At 42.1% G+C, this 20,685-nt stretch overlaps 1 protein-coding gene across 2 annotated transcripts in view; it reads left to right on the forward strand.

The window, feature by feature from the left end:
- The first annotated feature begins 663 nt into the window (after positions 1-663).
- The window catches only part of arhgap10 (Rho GTPase activating protein 10), a 70,277-nt gene continuing 50,255 nt past the window's right edge, over positions 664-20,685 (forward strand). For both annotated transcript variants that reach the window (XM_080757495.1, XM_080757494.1), the window contains exons 1-3: positions 664-1,282; positions 17,964-18,059; positions 18,473-18,534. In XM_080757495.1, coding sequence (XP_080613621.1) covers positions 1,129-1,282; positions 17,964-18,059; positions 18,473-18,534 — 312 coding nt within the window. In that variant the 5' untranslated portion in view covers positions 664-1,128. The remainder of the gene's footprint in view (positions 1,283-17,963; positions 18,060-18,472; positions 18,535-20,685) is intronic.

Here is a 20,685-nt window from a genome sequence, read left to right on the forward strand (position 1 = left end):
GGTTCCACTCCCAACCATGTGTTCCACCCGTGCTGATCTTAACCTCGTGTTTACTGCACGGTGCTCTGATCCGGTCTAGAAGACTAGAACCCGCCTACAATTTGCGCACGCACGCACGCACACACACACACACTCACACACACACACACACACACACACACACGCACACACACACACACACACACACACACACACACACACACACACACACACACACACACACACACACACACACACTGACACACACACACACACACACACACACACACACACACACACACACACACACACACACGCACACACACACACACACACACACACACACACACTCACACGTACACACACGCGCACACACACACACACACACACACACACGCGCGTACACACCTGTTTCCGTATCCGCTCTGTGCCCCGCCTGGATCAGGAACCCGATCTTTCAGCAGTCAAAAACGCGATCTACAACGCGATGCCACCATAGGGATGCGGCACTTTGTCAGTTTGTAGATCTGCTCTTTTTGGCACGTGACACCGTCGCTCAATTGGGCTTTACGAACCAATGACAGAGAGGGATCTCGCTCTGGTGGGAGGGACCGACCCCCGTGCCCGTCAGAGCCATGCCCACGGAGCGACACGCCCACGCATGTCAGTGGAGTTTTTGGATCATCTGTCATTCACCGTTTCATATGTTTGGAGAGCAGAGAGCAACTCGTGTGGCTGAACTTATTACACACTTTATGGACATAAATGCTTTTCTGACAGCACGTGTCAACTGGCCGGACCTTAAATCCAAGAACAGAACTTACAGCAGAAGAAGTAGCATTTATTTGGGACATGAGCGAAGTTCTACAATGCTAAACTGGGCGAGCTGTGCGTTTGCCAATGAACCTCAGACTTGGTAGCTAGCTGGTTAGCTCGCTAACTGGCTGCAAAGTATTATTTAAATGCATGGTGAGAGTCAACAGTTTAGCAGCGGAATTACTAGCGATAAAACGCACGGATAAAGAACACCGCTACTGCTTATTCTCATTTTTATATTGTAGTCTACTCGCTACAAAGTGAGCAACTGCTCTTCAGTACCAGGTTCCAGACTGTGCTAACAGTTGCAGCTGGCGTGTTAACAGAACAGCAATGGGACTACACCCGCTGGAGTTCAGTGAGTGCTATCTGGACAGTCCCACCTTCAGGGAGAAGATCAAGGCTCACGAAGCAGAGTTGGATAAAACCAGCAGGTTCATTAAAGAACTCTACAAGGATGGCAAGAACCTCATCAATGCCACTAAACGTAAGTTTGAAGTCTTATGTGGGAGGGCAGGGAGGCCAATGTTGTGACATTTTGGTGTTTGCTTCTCCCCCCCTCATAAGACTGTAAGTGTAATGTCAGCCATTGTTTAGAGTTTCTCCTCAGTTCACCTTGAGTTGGCTTTACAAGTATAACAGCTGTAGGTGAGGTTTGGGAGTTCACTGCCGCTGGCTTGGTATAATTTTGGTTAGTTTTATTAATGTTAATGTTTATTGTTACTTTTTCCCTTGAGTGTAATGTATATTGCCTGCAGCAATGTAGGTTGAGGTGAACACTGCTGTGGCATGCTTGTGCATGGCTCACAACCCTTCCGGTGTCTGTTGTTGAAATGATAACTGTCTAGCAAGAGCTGAGAATGGGATTGCAGTCTGTTTCACCCACTTTGTTTTACTTCTGCAAATCTGTGATGTGACAATAACGCTGATTCTGATTGATTTTGATTCTGATTCTTAAGTGGCATTGCTGACTGTAATGCTGGACTTTAGTCGGATGTTCTAGCTGATAAACAATTATATCAACAGTATACTGCTGCTAATACTGTACTAGGAAGGACTGGAGCACCAGTTCAGCCTTTATTCTGTTAACATTACGGAACGAATATTTTCGACCCCTGCTGTACTGTCTTCATCAGGGCTCTGAAGCAGTCCTATTCACCTACCATTACTTTACTATGAATTTCTGGTACTGTACATAATAGACACAGGCAGACACAGGCACAGTAGCAAGTCTTCTTGACTGAAATAATGATTATTCAGAAAAGTGTATGCCATTTTATCAACCATATACAGCAGGTGCGTAGTTTGATTGTTCTTCAGAAGTCAGTGGACAGTTTTAGAATAATTCTTAGGCTCCATGTAACGTGTATTGGCTGTGATGTTCTGCAGGTGTTTTGGGGCCTTATCCATAGAACCTGTACAGCTGCAGCTCATGGTACAAAATAGGATGACCTCTGGTATTCATTTCACATCCATATAGGTCTGACTGTACATGTGTGCACTGTGCAGACCATGCTGGCGTAAGTCTATACCCTGTGACCCACTTCAGACCCACTTCACTGCGGTCACCAGCCATTCTTCAGACACTTCAAAAGTATTATTATTTTTCTCATTGGACCAACTACTTATCAGCTCTGATAAGACACACTAAACACAGGTTTGCATTTCGGATAGTAATTTTAGGATGAATGAATGACTAACCCATATTGAATATTAGACGTGGCAGGGCTGCAACAAGGCTTACAGTATGACACAGTAGTTGTACTCATAAGCTTTCTTAAAGCACAGTGAAAAGCCGTCTGACGATTTCAATAGACACTGTGTGCTCAGTCTACCCACTCTCAGGTGTAGCTACCACACAGAGGGTAAGTTATAAAGTAACAGGTAACAGCCTTGTTCACTCACACTCCCAGGGTGGAGTCCAGTCACAGCTAAGCCCTCATTACTGGGCACAAGTGTAACAACCTTGCCTCACCAAGTTGCTGTCTCTGTCTACTCTGTTGTGAAGAGAGATCAAAGAAAATGGCTCTGCAGTTTAGTCTTTTTTAGTTTACTGTAGTTTTTTTCTCTGGTCTGTGTAGTTGCGAGGAAGACCTGTCTTTGACGCGTCTTTGACATGCTGCAGATACTAGATAGATTTCCTAGATATTTGATCATTATCTTCTCAGTGTTTTTGATGACCAACTTTGATTTGGGACAAAGCTTAGCAGTATAATGTTCACCACTAGGTAAGGTAAGGTAAGGTAATTTTATTAACTACATTGAATGGTGCCCATCAGCTTTATGGAAGAATGTTTTGTGCAAAGCACATTTTAATCAATAGACTATCCCAAAAAATAAAAGAAGTATGCCATTTCCATTCTTCTTCTTCTAGTTATGCATTTCAATTTCTTTCCCCTCAACTCCACAGATGCAGATTGTCTGTTATTTTCTAAGCTATTGTAGAAAATACCAGGTTTCCTTTCTTTAATAAACATCCCATCCATACAGTAGCAGTCTATCTCTGACTGTGGTTATGCTACACATCAGGTTGGCAGGTTGCCTTTCTGTAATAAACATCTGTATAGTTAGTTGACCGTGGCAGTTGGATAAGAGTTCTTGTGTGTTGTTGGTTCTGCCTCACTAACCCGCTGCTATGGCTTGTCAATAGAAGGTTGATCTTATGCCCTAGCTGTGCCCTGAGCCCTGGCTACACCCTGACTGCAGACTACATTGTACATTGTTGCTATATAAAGCCCCTCATCCCTTCCAGTTGTTGAAATAACTACATTTGCAAGCATTACAGAAACAATGGGCTTCATTCATGAAATGGGCATACTTCAGATTAGATCCTAAAGAACTCGTATGAGCATTACTACGAACATAGTCTGATTCTTCATTGTTGTTCCTAAGTGAATTTGTTCCTTGTGTGCTCAACACATGGTCAATATGATCTGCTGCACTAGACTTTACTTCACTCATCTTCAGTAATCCAAAGTGTATGCCCTCAAACTTCAATAAAGGGCCAGGCTACACATTATTAACAAACTATAGCAAGAGAATAGAGAAACGCCCCTCAGTTTCTTTCATTTTTTGACCCTGGGATGATCTCATGTTTTGTATTGTCAGATGGACCTTCCACCTCTCTCATACTGTTCCAAATCTCCAAGTCCCAGGCCATGTTCGGCCTCTCAGTCTCTCATTCCAGATTCCACTCCCTCTGCCTGGGAGGATGTCCCGCAATGGAAAGTCCTTGGTTCTGGGAGGAAATGTTCAATGCAGGACCCTGGGGCCGGAGAGCTGTGACACGGAAGTGCCCACTAGAAGAGTGACAACACTACGCTCCTGTTTCTGGGAGCTTCCTCCTCCAGATCACTGTCCTGTCAGAACCCTTGTTAAACAACCCCCCCCCCCCCCCAACAAGTTTCTTTACAATGGACATAATTGGCCATTACAGGTACAATACTAAAAGTTCAAAAGCAGGACTGTATTTTACTTCAAAAACGATATACCGTAAATGTCAAAGGGAATCTGTGTAGATTTGATGTATGATAGATGTATGATGTAAAGAAAACGGGTATGTCTAATAGCTGCCCCCTACCAAACTGCAACATTTCACAACGTTGATGTTTGGTTAAACTTAAAATAATACATAAAACATCCCCTCTTCTTGACTAGATTTCTTTCGGGGTCCTGCGCCGTTTTTAAAGAAACTTTGGGGATGTGCATATCCTTCCCCCTTTTTACAAAATCAAAATGGTTGTAAGTCTGTTTTCAGGGATTACATTATCAACTTGGCCCGGTCCGGTCCCTACCCTATCAGAAAATCTGATCTGTTCAGAGCTGAAAACTCATTAATGGGGAATGACCTTGGTTACTTTGTCCATCGGTTTTTTTCTTATCACACATAAATCTTGTGAGATACATCAATAAGTTTGCCATTTAAAGTGTATACACTAGAACTAGATTAGAACTGTACAGCTAAAAGATAGTGTACCGGTAATGGCCCCACTGTAGGAGTTTTAAAGTTGTCGGCGAGTCATCAGATCGTTTATCGTTTCACACTACAGGAGTCTTTTTTAAATATCTTTGTGGCTTTCACATTAAACGATTGGCCGCCGACTAGGGATAACACACTGCAAGAGTTCACCAAGATGCGATCCAGACCCGATACATATAGGCTACTAAGGCTACATAATTTGTTTTGTATTCCAATTCAATTTGACATCGCACGTACCTACAGGATGCCGTGATTCAAGCGTGAGACCGACACAGGTCGCCCCTCTCTCTCTCTCTGCGTGCACACACACACAGGAATAGTCTATGCTACACACATACAGGGTGAAATGTTTGTGATAGCGTAGCCTATGTGCGCTAGGGCCCAGCAAAATATCCCAGAAGGGGCTTAAACATTTGCCGCTTCCAGCCCGCATCCTTGTTGTGGGGCAAGTAGGACCCTAGGAGAGACACAGATCAATCACTTTGCCAGAGTGACATGACGAGCTTGTAAATGTAAACAGTGACTTTTCCATGCTATTACACTACTTTAATGGTGCAGATTTGCTCGGTTCATACTTGTGCCATAACAGAACAAGTCAAGGAATGATTTTATTGTCTGGACTTTCTATCAAACAATCAAGTATCAAGCAAATGTGCACGGCTGACGGCGCACAGAACGGTGGATGCATAACAGCCAAGCACTGGTGATTTAATTAAGCCACATGCACATTTATATAATCTGAGGTTTCTATTTTAATTGGGTGTCTAGCTCATCATTTTTTTAATATTATTTATATATTTATATATCACTATTAGTATAATTGTAATCCATCTACAACCTAGTGAGCTTGCAGATCAGCTATTTTCAATGAACAGATTTAACAGTTCAAAACTTTTCTGCAGATGTTTTCGCTCAGCAATTACATGTTGGCCTATAATAGTTTGTTCCTTAAGCCTAAGGTAGGCTACTGTGCTGCGCGTCAGTTGTAGCCTTGAACGTGGGGCAGTAGCTGTCAAAATCATCTTTCCATTCTGTGTGTGTGTGTTGTGTGTTCATAATATCCCCGGTTTTGTGGAGATAAAGCTCTCTTCCTAATAGCTTGTACGTATGTTGAGCAAGCCTCGTCTTTCCATTAGTTTTCCTTTCAGTCTTCAGTCGGCAAATGAGTAATTTTACAAACGCAAAGCGTGAATGACAGTTCAGCTTTGGTTCAGTTTGCCCCACAACACGGCGAGGGGGTGGAGATCAGAGATCTATGACGAGACGTTGCTGGAAACTATAGTGAGACAGGATGTTGAATTGATTTTCATTACATAATTCTCTGTCTCTCCGTATGTGTGCACACACACACACAAGGTCCAAATGTTTGCAGCGTTGATTCCGATGCAGTTTATCAACATTATTCAAGTGAAATGCGTAACGGCAATATTGGGCTAATATAGCTACCAATATGTATGACACAGGGATTTACAGACGGAATAAAGGTTATATATGTTATAATCTGATCAACTATCGGTGCAGTTGACAGACAGACAGCAGTGCTGTGAGCACAGCTGTCCTGTGCTCTCATTGGCTGTAATACATTTTTATAAAATGGTTTGATATCAATAAAAAAAGACCTAAAGATGCCTATACAGTACATCGCCAAGGCACTCTATACAAGTCGTTAGCATAATTAGTGTTTTAACAAGTGTCTTACCGTATCTCCCGTTCTTTAGTAAACAACACCAATTTCATCCAAACTGGAGAGAGAAGAACTCGAGATTGGATTAAATTGGCAACCCCTTGAAAATGTATGTTTTGTGTTTGCTAAAGAGCTGGAGAGACCTCCTGTAAACACTAGAAATGATTACTATTGCATTAAAGGGCTTTAACCTTTTTAACAAAGAACCTTTTGTTTTAACCAAACACTATCACTGTTACAGCACCTTTAAGCAGTGGCAGTGGCAAGAGGGCCTGAGGGCTGTTATAGTCCATCATGACCACTGGATTTCCTCCCGTCTATGTCAATTTACCAACCAACCAACAACAACTTTCGTCAATGTGAAATTATTTTTGTCTCTTTTGCAGGCATATCTCAGAGCGCACTGCCATATTTGCTCTGGCTAGCTGCCGCTCCCCGCTAATCACATTTACTGATGCTGCCAAAGAGGCAAATCGCAATCTTTCATTAAAATTGCATTAGCAGAGACGTGAGGTCATGTAGGAGGAACGCTCTTCCATCTCTAGCTCTAGCAGAGAGGCACAGAGAGGCCTACTATAAGTGAAACTGCATACCTGTCATGATTGTCCTATAGGAGCTCCTTTTGTGGTGCAGGTGAATGTGGCGGAGTGTTAAAGGAAACTTCATCCCACAATGATTCAACTATGAATCATTTACCCTATCATTACCCATGGCCATGATGGATTGGAAACGAGCAGAATCTTCATTTGTATCACTAAACCAGAGGAAGGTCTGGTCTACATGACCAAAAAGTTGTTACATTAATAAAACTTATCTTGAACGTGCAAGTAGCAGTGTACGCCTGCAGCTATAATCTGTCCAGATTCATCTCACCTACTGCTTGTCGCCTACGCACCGGCTTGTAAACGACTGTACTGTAACTGGGTGTGTGGAATTCCTTTTTAATTTGTATCGCATACCTTTATGGTGAATGAAGAATCCCAAAACATCTGTGTACTATAAACTGTCTCATGCACAAACTATAAATACGACTGGGTGTGTCAACAGTACACGTGGGCCCAGGTGTGTGCATGAGAGAAGTGTTTTAAACAATTATTTCAGGAAAAGATCAATGTTTCTGAAATACTGAGGATTGGAGTGGATGAAGGCACGTGTTGTGCTTCATTGTGAGTGTTGTTTTGGGTTTAACAGATTTATCTTTATATGAAGTTTTTGTTTTTAAAAACGGACTCAACTCAACTCTTGTTTATTTGTTTTTGGATTATTTTTGGGTTGGTCTGAACTCCTGTGAGAGGATGACCATTACATGGTGATGATGGTGACGTGGAGGGGTGAAAAAGGGCAGCATGTAAAAGTCTTTGTGAATCAGTGCGTCGCCTTGTTAGTTGTTGCCATGGGAACAATTATAATATCAACAGCCAGGCGGTCAGTCCCTGAGAGGTCACCCTGGGGGAACCTGTCAGGCAGGCTTGTTTTGACATTTGAGGACCAGGGAGGTCTTGGGGGTGACGCAATGCCTGATGCTGTGGAGGATGTAATGCTGCGAAGCACTAGACATAGGCAGAGTGACTCTGTGACAGTCGGACTGAAAGATAGAGGGGGGCAGGCCTCCAGGGAGGAAAAAGGTGGGAGCAGAGTGGAGCGAGCGTGGACTCCAGCTGGAAAAGATTGACGAGTGGAACAGGAAGGACAGGGGAAAGGCATGGTCATGTAAACACCGGACACTCTTTGAGAGGCTGGACCGGGCCACGCTTTGACCCAAGTGGCACATCAGATAAGAGTGTAGAAAACATAACAAACAGTTTAGCGGTGCCAACAAATACACCGTGCACTTCTGTTGATAATACACCCGAATGGATCTTCAGCAGTTGAACTTTGACTTGTGCGTGTCTCTTATTGGATTTTGTGCGGGTGGGGCTTGTGTTGTGTGAATTGGCTGGTGCAATAGGGTTATGGCCTTCCTAAAAGAGATGTACTGTATAAATAATGTCGTTTGTCAGGCTGTTTTGACAACCCCCCCATTCTGCAGGTTAAATAAAAAACAACCAAACATTATATTTAAAGCTCTACTTTAGTGAATAAAATGTTATGTTATGTTTGTATTGTAGAGTATGTTCAAACAATATAACAATTGGGGTGGTTGTTGTATTTGCTCTCCCAGCTCTTCTATTGAGACATTTTGATCATGTGTCTAGGTTGGACACAATTTCTCTCCATAGCAGCCAAGCAGATGGGCTCTATTAGCTCAGTGGTAAATTCAATTTGACCGGGTTGGCGGGTTCAGAGCCGGAATAGAATGGCTTCATTAGCATCACTTCCTCATCTCATATGGCTAAATGTCTCCAATCTGTGATTTGTCATTTAATTAAATTAAGTAAAAGTTATAATAATAATACCGGTATGTTGTTAATGTTTGTTTTGTACTGCTCATGGTATACAGAGTCTGTTCTTTGCTTTGGGTTTCTAAGAACCTGGATCAGTCTTTGTGTCTTCCCACCAGAGAGTAAACAGACTTAGTGTTATTGACGGGCACTCATCACTGTATATTATTAGTAATGGTGGTGCGTCACTGCAGGCCTACAACCCCCTCCTCTGATGATTAAGCATGTAGATTCTGCTGACATGGAACAAAAGGCAGAGGAAGTGTGGAATTGTGGATACAGTCATGCAGCAGTCTTATTACTTTGCCGTGACATGTCACAGGATGCATGCCACCTGTCTGCATGTTATAGAATTTCAAAGAGCTTTTCATTTGTGGTTACCAGTGTTCATTTTGTTGACTAAGAACAACTATTAAAAGACTAAGATTTTGTGGGCACGGTGCCCGTGCCACATTGTCTGTAGCGCTGCCGCCTCACAGAAGGTAGAAGGTCTTCGATTCCTGCCGGGGACGCTGGGGGCATTCTCTCTCCTCCGCATCACCTACAGTATACCCAGGTGGAGTTGGTGAAAGGGTCTGTGTGGAGTTTATATGTTCTCCCCGTGTCCCCACTCTCACAAAAATCATGCTGTAATCCAGGTCTTTATACTGCCTCCCCCTGGTCATCCGGAGCTCCTGATGGAGGAGAAAAGAACAGGTTGGAATAACTTGTTCTTCCTTCCACGCGCTATGTCCTACAGGGGAAACTCACTCTCCTCATGCATTGAAGGAAGCATGAGCTCAGTTCGGGGCTCTCCCCAGCCAGGCTGGCAGAGGGAGATTTGCCAATTGCCTAAGCTGTTGGCACCGGTTGAAAAATTGGTTCAAATTGGCCATTGGATATAAATGTAGAAAGAAAACCGAGACCAATATTTTGATATTTAGTCGACTAAGAAATAAGATTGGCTAAGAAAACCATTTCAGATGACTAAATAGCACTAAAACTAAATGGTGTATTATTGAAAAGAATTTCCTGTCAAAATTAACACTGGAGGCTTGTATGCCTCGCAACCAAGATCCATGTCAGAGGCTACACCTTCATATCTTGTGCAATCAGCATGTCTCATTCACAGAAAAACAATGCCTAGTTCCCACTTCCCACCCACCCCCTGCAAAGAAACACAATATTATTCATGACCTTGTGCAATGTCATTGGCTCTATTCATACACGCCAGTTGTATTCATGGTATATGATAAGATTAATTTCCCAGTATGGAACCATAAAGCCTAATGGTACAAGTCTGAACGTCACCTTGTCCTTTTTCCTTTTGTGACAGCGTCTCTTGTTGAAAGACCTTGTCCACCCTGTATAAAGCACAAGTTATACTTTGTATCGTAACATACACCGAAAATAGCAGATCTATAATCATAATAATAAAACTAATATTAAATAATATGACTTGTATAATAGTCTACAGGTCGTTCTGCAATGCTTTGTGTGAACTTGTGGATCATCTATTTTCAGTTCGAAACACTGTCGCTTAAATAAATTACCCTTAATTGTCTTGATCTACCTTCCACTGCTCTGCAGTAACCACACGCAGTAACCACACACAGTGTCCAGCTGTTGACATGGCTTTCATAAGGGCACAACATGTTTATGTCATACAGCTAGGTATTTAATAAAACATTTCTCCTGCATTGTTCCTTCTAAAAATGTTTAAAAAGAACTTGGCCCGTGGTATCGGATTAATGTAAGGTCGGGCCTCCCATGACTCATACTCTGAGGCGAGGCAGGCCGGGGTCTCTCTAGTGTTCCGCATGGAAAGTATCCAAGTTTGACAGCGCGCAGGTTTTCACTGAAATGCCTTGCTTTAAAAGGCAAAAACACAGGAGAGGCCTTCGCCTTGGTCTCCCATGCCCTAGTGTGTGGTATTTTGTTCTGTCCTGTAGGCTAGTAGCTATCGCTTGCATCTGTAAATGCAGAGCTTTCATCTGACACAGTTGTTATTGTTCCACTGACTGTATCTAGCTGATGTCTCTGGTAAATATATTGACTCTGTACAGAGACACAGATGTCATTTCTGTTTTGTTTTTTTGTTTTTCCCCTCCCCCCCCCCCCCCCCCCCTTTTCTTTGAATGCTCTCTGTAATCATTTGATAAACCCCACTTGCTGAAGCCAACCAGAATCAGTTTTCCCACCAGAATCAGTTTTTGTGTGAGTGTGAAGTTCAGACAAATAAGGTGCTTTGGTGTGACAAGTAACCCATTCCCAACATTAAACCATGGACACAGGATCACACACACCATGGACATAAACACTAAAATAATACTGGGGACATAGGTAATAGAGCACCGAAGTCCTGCCGTCAGTCACTCATCCCCTGGTTCACGCTTCACTGAAGCTTTTCTCTATTGGAGAATAACATGGGGTCATCTTAAAATCGTCTCGTATAAGAATTGTGGTTCAAAAATACACAAACTGTCTTGGCGATATTGTTGGGTCGGTGACGTGTCTCTGTATCGTTTAAGACAGTCAGTCATATATGATAGTCTGTTTCCAGCGAAAATGTAATTAATTCGGCAGCAGTAACATTAATGTTTTCTCTAGTTGATTCTAAAACACCTATATGGGCCATATTTACGTCAGACTTTCAGTGCACTATAGACGACAACCGACTATCTATATATCATGTCGAAATCCCGTCTTTTTAGTTTTTCGTGAGTTGAAGAGGCATTCAGCTTGCTGTAAGAAGACTGCATGGATGAGTGGGATTTGTAGAGGACTGTATTGTGTGCCACGCTCACTCACACATGGTGCTAATCAACAGAATACGAATCTATCGACTGACATCATCACTGTTGCTAGGGTAAGCGCCTATTGTAAACAGTGTTTTGGACCAGGAGGCCTTCATCACTGACATAAAGGAGAATGTCTATGAAATTAGTATAACTAATGAAAGGGGCAACATTGGTGGTTAGATTAAATGAGTTTTAGACGACATATGATGACATAATATCATGTTGATGACGTGACGTCATCTATCTATAAACAAGTCTATGTACGCATGTGTATTGTGTATGTACCTACATCTGTAATCCACGTAACTCGAAAACCCCACATACTTCAAATTTGACACACATGTCCCTCCGTCGGATTGCCCGTTGTCCAGAACTAGCACAAAAGCCTCTGAGGCTTTGGTCAGGGCCCAGATCTAGATCACCCCTAGATCTCCATTGTAGACGGGAACAGACGGACCCTCTTCCAGACGGCTCAACATTATAAGGCTTACGGTTTCTGAAATGTACATATTTTGTGTTACATTCTCATACACACACATTGTGAAAATGAAAGCACTAATACATTTACATAAATGAAACTAGGAAATATTGCTTAGCCAGAAACAAACTAAACACTATTCCAATGCAGATTGACAATTTTATATGTTATATGTGTATGTGGCACTAAACTGCAGGTTAGTAGGTAGTAGTGTACCAAACCATTGTTGATATAAGATATGAGACACTAAACCTTCTGGCAATCGCAATATTTAAAACAAAAGTTGACAATGAATAAGTAAAATAAACAACACTCTAGTCTGCAAGCGCATTTGCTAGAAGGTTTTTGGGGGCGGATTTTAAAAGACTTCCAGCAATGAATCTGTATAGTGGCTTTAGCATACTTTTACAAACCATCACCCTGCCCCAACCCACTGCATTTCTCCAGCTGGGCAGCCTACAAGACTCTTATCTGTTGTTTAAGAATGCACCACCATGCTTTACAGGCGGCCTTTGCACCCTTTAAAGAATGCCATGATTTCGCACCAGATACAGTATACAGTGTGGTTGAGTAGTTTTTCAAGGTTCAGTGGAATGTTGTCAAAACATGTTCCTTGGTAATGCATGCTGGGAGGAGGGGTACTGAATTTTCCACTCCGTTTCTGTCAGTGTTGTTAGGACTACGTCACAAGTGCAGTTCTTCTTGACCAAGCTGTCAAAAAAAAAGTGTTATGACGGAACTCAGGGCAAACTAGAAAGTGTCAGAGCTTAGGTCTCTGCCAGGACTGGTTGTCTACCCAGGGCCTGCACATTTCTTTATCTATATAAAACATTTATTGTATGACCTACGGTTCATGGTGTAGTTAAAATTGGCCAAAATATATGAAGCAGACTGTGGTTCTTTCTTGGGATACGTTACAGATTGTTTTGCATTTTGTGCAAAACGGGCCCACAAACGTTGAAATGGAATGAATGCCTCTACATGGCAGGGGCATCCTCCTTCTTGAGCCAAGCTTGTACCTTGCAACCTCTCGGGCCACTTCCGTCAGGCGTCAGGCCCACTTCAGCCAGTACCTAAATACCAGCTGCAGGGTCATCAGCTGGGAGCCATCCTTCACTGATGTTTTGCCCCTTTAATCACCAGAACATCTCAGGATGGTGGGGCACTGGGCAGCGGTCAGGGACATCTCCCTTATTATGATTATGTAGAGTTGTGCTAAATTATGACTAAATTACCTACATACATAGTAAGGTTTTCATAATCAAACTTTGTATATACTGTACTTTGCATGTATAGCTTAGGGCTCGGTGGACAAAATCATTCACAATATCTTTGACCAAATAATACCTCACATGTCAAAGTCAATTATTATGTTTAACATAACATGTTTCCCACTAAGTTTCATGCTTGACCATACTGCAGCTCTGTTTTGAGAATACTGTCCCTAACCCATAATTTACTAACTCCTACTCAGTCAGAACTACACAAGACTGTGTTTACATCACTTGGAGTTTTGGAAGTTAGATGCACCTTTGACTACAGCCTAGAAGGGGCATTTTAAATATACACAAATATCACCTGAACAAAACATTTAATCTTTACACAGCTGGCTCTGGCAGAGGATTTGAAGTAGCTGCCTGTCAATATTAGCTGCATGATTCAAACAAAAAAACAAAATTCTGAAAACAGGCAAAATCCCTCAACAATGACATCAGCTGCTGGCAAATTCTTATGTCATATAGGCCTATGGGATTTGTGACACACACATACAGTACACGGCATTCATGATTTAGGCCTAAGTAACGGTGCTCTTGATGATGTTTTTTTACATTGACCTATTTAGTTGTTGTTGTTTGCGCGTGTACAGGACGTGACAAATGTAAACTGTCCCCAGTTTTGATTAATTACCTATGTTAGGCCAGCGCGCTATCTTGCATAACCTAACAAGCTAAGAACAAAGCAATTATGAGCCAGTAGCCACGCCTCAACCATTGCTTGTGCCCATTTGTTCTGTCTGGCTGTCGTTTGAATAGCCCAGGGCCTCATCCATTACATTCCCTATGGATCCTGGCTAAGTGCATGCAGATAGATGTCTGATAGTCAATTGGTAACACTTCATGTCTTCATTACAGCCATGAAGCAATGGTCCTAGCTTATAACCTTTAGCAACCCTTGGCTTCCTTATTCAGTGTAGGCAATAAGGCAGGTAAAGGAAAGCACACATTATTATTTTATTAGTCCCAACTGTGAAAGTCTGCCTCATATTTACAAGGATTTAACACCACAAACATAATTGTTTTTATTTACCATGTGCTGTAGGCTACACCCTTGTATTGCAGCTATGTACAATATACCTTATTTTTGACAAATATGAACATACAGCTGGGCAATAGAATGGTTATAACTATGTTAAATTATATCAATATTATCGATGTTATGATATGAGACTCGGATATCGTCTGGTATTTCGGATTCAGTAATATTGTGATATTCCTTATTTTTAAAGGCTACATATTGCAGTAAAGCGGTTCTATTAACAATATTGATATCGATGTATTTGGTAAAAAAATATTGTAATATTGATTGTCCATATCGCCCAGCCGTATATATATATGAACACTGTTCATCTTGTATTACTTGCATCCTGTCACAGTGAGATGATGTCAGAGTGCATCCTATAGGCATTAGTAAGAAAGCTCTATTCCCACAGTGCGTTCACCATGCATTACTCTCACCAGCTGTCCATCTGATTTCTCTAGCAACAACAATGACCTCACCGAAAGAAAAAAGGGACCCTTCCTGTTGCTGCTATTTAAAGGCCGGCCAGTTCAAAGAACAAAACATTGTAAATAATAACGTGTAAGCCGTCTCAATGGCATTATCATCCTGTAGTTGAATGACCTCCACAAACTGACCAGAGGGACTGACTACAGGTGCTTGTGAATCTCCACAGTCCACATTGTTACCTCGTTGCTTCCTAAATAGACTAGGACAAGTCATGCTTTAATATTGACACATACTGAGTCATTCCTATGTTATCCTGGGGTCCACCTATGCTTCTATGGCATAGGCAGCTCCCGGCAGGATCCGCCGGGAGAATCTAGACGCAGCTGTGCGACACGAGACTAATTCATTCGAGCGACATTCCTATGTAAGCTGTAACTGCTGCAAAGTTGTATTAATTTAACTGAGATTTGTTTTGTACTGCATGCAACGTTAAAATAATGCAGATGATTCAACGGTGTGTTCATATCCAGAGCAGTTGCCCAAGAAGTGAATCCTTGAAATCTCAGCATGAAATGGTTGGTGTGAACTGACAACTGATTTATTTATTGGAGAGTGAGTCTCAGAGTCAGACTCCAATAGATAACTAATCTCTGGTGCCCTGATAGCTCACCTGGTAAGAGGCTCTAGTCTGTATAGGCCTTTATGGGTGTGAGACTGCTTGTGCATCCTTGTTTGGTGGCAGTTGGCACTGGCAAACATTATGAGTGTACGGTTAGAAAAATGGTCAAGACCTGCCTGTGATGCCTGTTTAAATGGTTTTGATATGGGCCACTGAGGCAGAAGCTGTCTTTTGTGCTTGGTGCAGGCAGGCATTGTCCAACCCAATTCACATGTTTAAGCTTTGGGCCTATTAACATTGTAATCCATTGTGCGCACGGTGCACACAGCAGCCATGGTTTTGTGACTGTTGCTTCTATTAGCTTGTAAAAAATCGGAGCTACCGGTAGTATCAAATAAAGCTGTCAACCCATGCAATAACCTCAGTGTACACTGTACTGACTGCAGACTCTAGCCTCCTGTAGTTGCATGACTTACAACAATCAACATCAATGCAATGGCATCATATGGGTAAAACATGGACACAGACAGATGGACAGATACAGAGATTTATGCACTTTCGATTCTGTGAGTCGACTTCCACCTGGGTAGTGCGCTGCACAAGGTACTGTGGTTCCACAGCATCGGGTGCTCGACAACACAATATGTGGCCTCAACTTTGATGCTAGTCCAACCAATCATAGCCCCCCTCTTCCCTTTTTCCAAAATAGATATGTGTTAGTGTCTTAGTTACACCATCATGATGTGACACGCTATTGTGAAGCAGTTTATTCATGTGTGTTCATGTTGTGAGCGAGTAAGCTGCTCTGCCGAGGCTGAAGAACTCACAGGCTTGGATGGAGTACACTACAGTAAAGACAGACATTGCTGGTCTCCCGCAGCTTGTTTGTTAGCTTAGTTGGTCTGTCACTCATAACCTCAGACATGTTCAATGTATTGCATTTAGCAGTATGTGGACTAACGTAAACGTGTGAATTGAGCGTTAAAGATACCAAAAGACAGCAGCGTCATTTCAGATGGTTTGCATCGATCTTGTAGGTGCAACTTTAAAAATGCATGGAGGGGAACTTCCGCAATGGCTGCGTTGCACTGCCTACAGTATGAGCTCTGTTTAGCAGTTACAGACCAGTTGATCTTTCCCCACAGAACTCCAAACCAGCTGCCAGAGCTAATGATGTTGCTCCACAGGATACCACTCATAGCTCCAGTCTTAAAATACTCCTCGCTACATTCTCTCACACCTCCCCAGGGGATGGCCGTGGGGGCAGAGATTCCCAGCCCTGGGGAAATCTCGCCACTGCTTCCAAAATAGATGGGGGGGGCCATATTTGTTTACTTATTGTACACTGGGTCTTTCCCTTGTAAGCAGTAACTGCAGTAAGCATTTGCATTTAGCAGCCCAGCTAAATGAGGCCTTGAATTCTCAGGATTTATTGAGGTTTGATGGAATCTTATGGCATTTGGCCTATTACATTCCCTATGCCCTATTGATTCTGCAGTGCGCGCACACACACACATGCTGCGATCTGATCTTCCGATCGGCTTTTTTATTTCATTTTAGTAATATAACTTCATTGACTATGCGCTCTGGCTTTCAATGACCCTTTAATTCATCGGTGTTGCAAATTGCAATGGAACTATCACCTGAGTTTCCCCTTTGGGCTCAATAAGCTCAACAAGATTAATGACTGAATCTTATTTTGAGCATAAACATTATCAAGATCAAGGTTTTCCAAATAAAACTCGTCTGCAACTTAGTCTGACTATGCATGTGCATGTGGTCCGACTGGGTTAACATAATGTATAATTATTATCTATTACATTTTGTAGACATAAGTATAATGACCAATCAATGACAACATATGGTGGGAAGTACTGTATGTAGTACAGTATCAGCCAGTTTACAACAGTGGGTGTAATGGATCGTAAATATACAGGATGTCGGAATCCTTTGGTGGCATAACCATCAGGATGTTTGCTTAGTACACAGGAGCAGAAATAGATGCCAGGTAGGCACTAGGTGCTAAATATAATGAAATGCTTTTGATTACCCTCATGAAAATAGTCTATGATTAGTACTTGAGCCTATGCACTTCACACCAACCATCAACCTGTCCGCCCTTTATAAAGACATGGTAGTGAATTGCTATTATAAACCCAGCTCGCCTTTTTCAGCTGATGTATTCAATAGAGGCATTTCATGTGTGGTGCAGTGGTGGTGCGTGTGGCCCATTTCAGGTCCTCAGCGGAGTTTGAAGTGACCTGACCATCTCCCCCTAGTACAACACCATCAATTTAGATGTGGGCATTCTCTCTGCTCAGCCTCCTGAAGAGAGTCCTTGAGATATTTCTGCTATATTCAGACGACAACAAAGACCGTAAAGTGAGCTCGGATAGGACCGATAACCTATAACACAGACGCTTGATGTGCGGAACGAACAGACAATGTTTTGTGATTGTGGCCACCAGGGCATCCCCCCCATGAATACACATTAAAATGTGTATTTTTCTCTTCCTCCAGAACTCGGGATGGCCCAGAGGAAATTTGCTCAGTGCCTGGGAGAGTTTCACTTTGAGTACATCGGAGATGCCAAGACGGATGACGAACGGTGTATTGGTAAGTGTGGCCATCAGTCGCTACTGTTATTGCCACCAAGGCAGCCCACACACTGTTAATATGGGTGCACCAATACTAGCCGATCTACTAGCTCACAGCATGTCTGAGTGTGACGCATTGTGAGCTTGAACATCTGCTATTTCAGTCTGCGACAGGGTATAACTCAGGCTTTAATGCTTGTTTGGGGTTCCTTATCTGCCACCCAACTGAGAACATACAATTTTCCGAAATCTTGTGTGTGTGTGTGTGTGTGTGTGTGTGTGTGTGTGTGTGTGTGTGTGTGTGTGTGTGTGTGTGTGTGTGTGTGTGTGTGTGTGTGTGTCTGTGTCTGTGTCTGTGTCTGTGTCTGTGTCTGTGACTGTGTGTGTGACTGTGCACAAATACATTAAAGCATGTATTTCTGTAATTTTCAGATGAATCCTTGCAGGAATTCTCCTCATTCCTTAAGAACCTGGAAGACCAAAGAGAGCTGATGGTGAGCAGAACTAGTTCAGACCTGCAAAAAATCTAAGGAAAATACCTGTTTGTTTATGTGTGTGTCTTGTGCATGTAGCTGCTTTTGCCTCCATTTCCAGGTCTACCTGCCTACGGCACTTAAATGCAACTAACTTAAAGCATGTCTAAGGTCTCTGTTTAACATCAGCACTAATGATACCATTACGTGCCACTACATGATATGTTATCCACCTCTACATTTAGTGGGCCAATGCCATGTGATAATCTTTGGAGTCCGTTTCAGATTCACTCCTCACGCAGTCACTAGTCTTCAGCTATGTAACACAATAGAGGATAGATAGGCGATGAGCATGATATAACAAGGCTTAACCCTGTAACACCCAGCGTTGCAATAATACAACATATTTAATAATATTAAATATGTTGTATTATTGCAAAGATCATTAAATATTTTTTTAATATTATATATATATATATTTTTAATTATCTTTTTTCACCTAAACGTCATCATTGATGTTCATTGCAATGCCATGACTCATGATATTTGCATAATGCATTGTTTTAACCTATGACCTTTAACCCTGATAAAAGTAAGTAAAATAACTAATATATGTTTTTTTGTGATCATTAGAATGTCTAGAACATGTTTTATTAATTATTGTGAAAGATATCCCCCAAATGTAAATTATTAATTTATTATTATTATTTTAATAATTATTATAAATGTGCATAACATTTGCCAAAAAAATAATAATATAATTATATATATATATATATATATATATATATATATACATATATATATATATTTACATAATTTCCTCTGATAAGTCCTAGTAGTAAAAAGTAGTAGTAAGGTTGAAATCTTAACCTGGGAGTGTCAGGGCGGGAACACAGCACGGCGCCGGTCACCCAAGCCTTTAACACCAGGACAGATCGCAGGGACTCCGAATGTGATAGGCCCAAGGTCAGCAATAATATAGCCCATTACAACATGCCGCCATAAAACCCTGTCACTGTTTCAGCCAAGACGGTAACAGTCATAGTTCACATTCAGTGTTAAAAAGGAGTTAAGGAAGGAAGTCTTGAAGGTGGCCTGTCCTTGGAGTTTGAGCTTATGCTGGGTCACCTTGCGCTGAGCAATGGCTAGCCTAGCATCCTTCTCTCCGATAGCTGACAGTATGATGTCATTTCCGGACGGAAAACTCCCTCCGTCGGTGCACTTCACTTCATGCAGCAGTTCTTTACATTAGTGCATTGTGTAGCCAGGAATGCTGTGTCTGGATCTTGTCCTATGAACACTTTTATGACTTCTGCATAGGTTATGTAATAACCTGGACATGGATGATACAGATACTATATGTGAACCTATTCCATTTCCTGCATTTCTTTTTAGTGAGCTAGCAGCACATCAGCTTAACAGTAGCAGTTTTCAAACCCATTCCAAAGAACATAAATGCCAAAGACAGCCCTCGGAAAGGAATGCATGATTTAGGCAGCATTAGCTTTTCACTATAGATAGTAATGTCTTCCCCCACAGGTCTGTGGTTAAGAGGGTGGCTGGCCCATTGTTTTTGTTCCGGTGGTTCAGGCCAGGCATAAGCTAGGCTACAGTATGATGTTTCAAATGCAGATCAACAACACAGCTCCTCTGCTCAGTACATTGGGATCATGACATCATAGTTTACAGCAACTGGAGGTGGGGTGGGCAGGCAGGCCATGACATGTGTTGTAGCCTTCCCGCAAACCATATTGTAGTGGAGGGAGGGAGAGGAATCAAACACAACTTTTAATCACCGTTTATACATCCGCTCTGACATTCTGGGGCCTATTTTGTTCATCATCTACAAACAAACAAACTGCAAAACAACAAAATATGTAGGGCTGCAAAAATTGTTTAGTTCCACTTCCTCAGTGATGATTCTATCGATTTATATTTTCGATCAATCCAATAATTGAAGATCGTTAATACTATCTTGGTGTAGACATGGCCTCAGACCTGAAGGAACAGCCACATTAAGACAATTACAAAGTCAGCCTACAGTCACTTCAAGAATATCCTACTATTAAATCAACAAAACTTCCCTCAGTCGGTTGACCAATTGATATAAAATTGCACGTATAGGCATTGACCATTGCCATGGCTATGAGGATGCCATTTAGCTGTTTA

The sequence above is a fragment of the Protomyctophum bolini genome (genome assembly GCF_963924005.1).
Source record: "Protomyctophum bolini genome assembly, chromosome: 3".
In the NCBI taxonomy this organism is placed as follows: Eukaryota; Metazoa; Chordata; class Actinopteri; order Myctophiformes; family Myctophidae; genus Protomyctophum; species Protomyctophum bolini.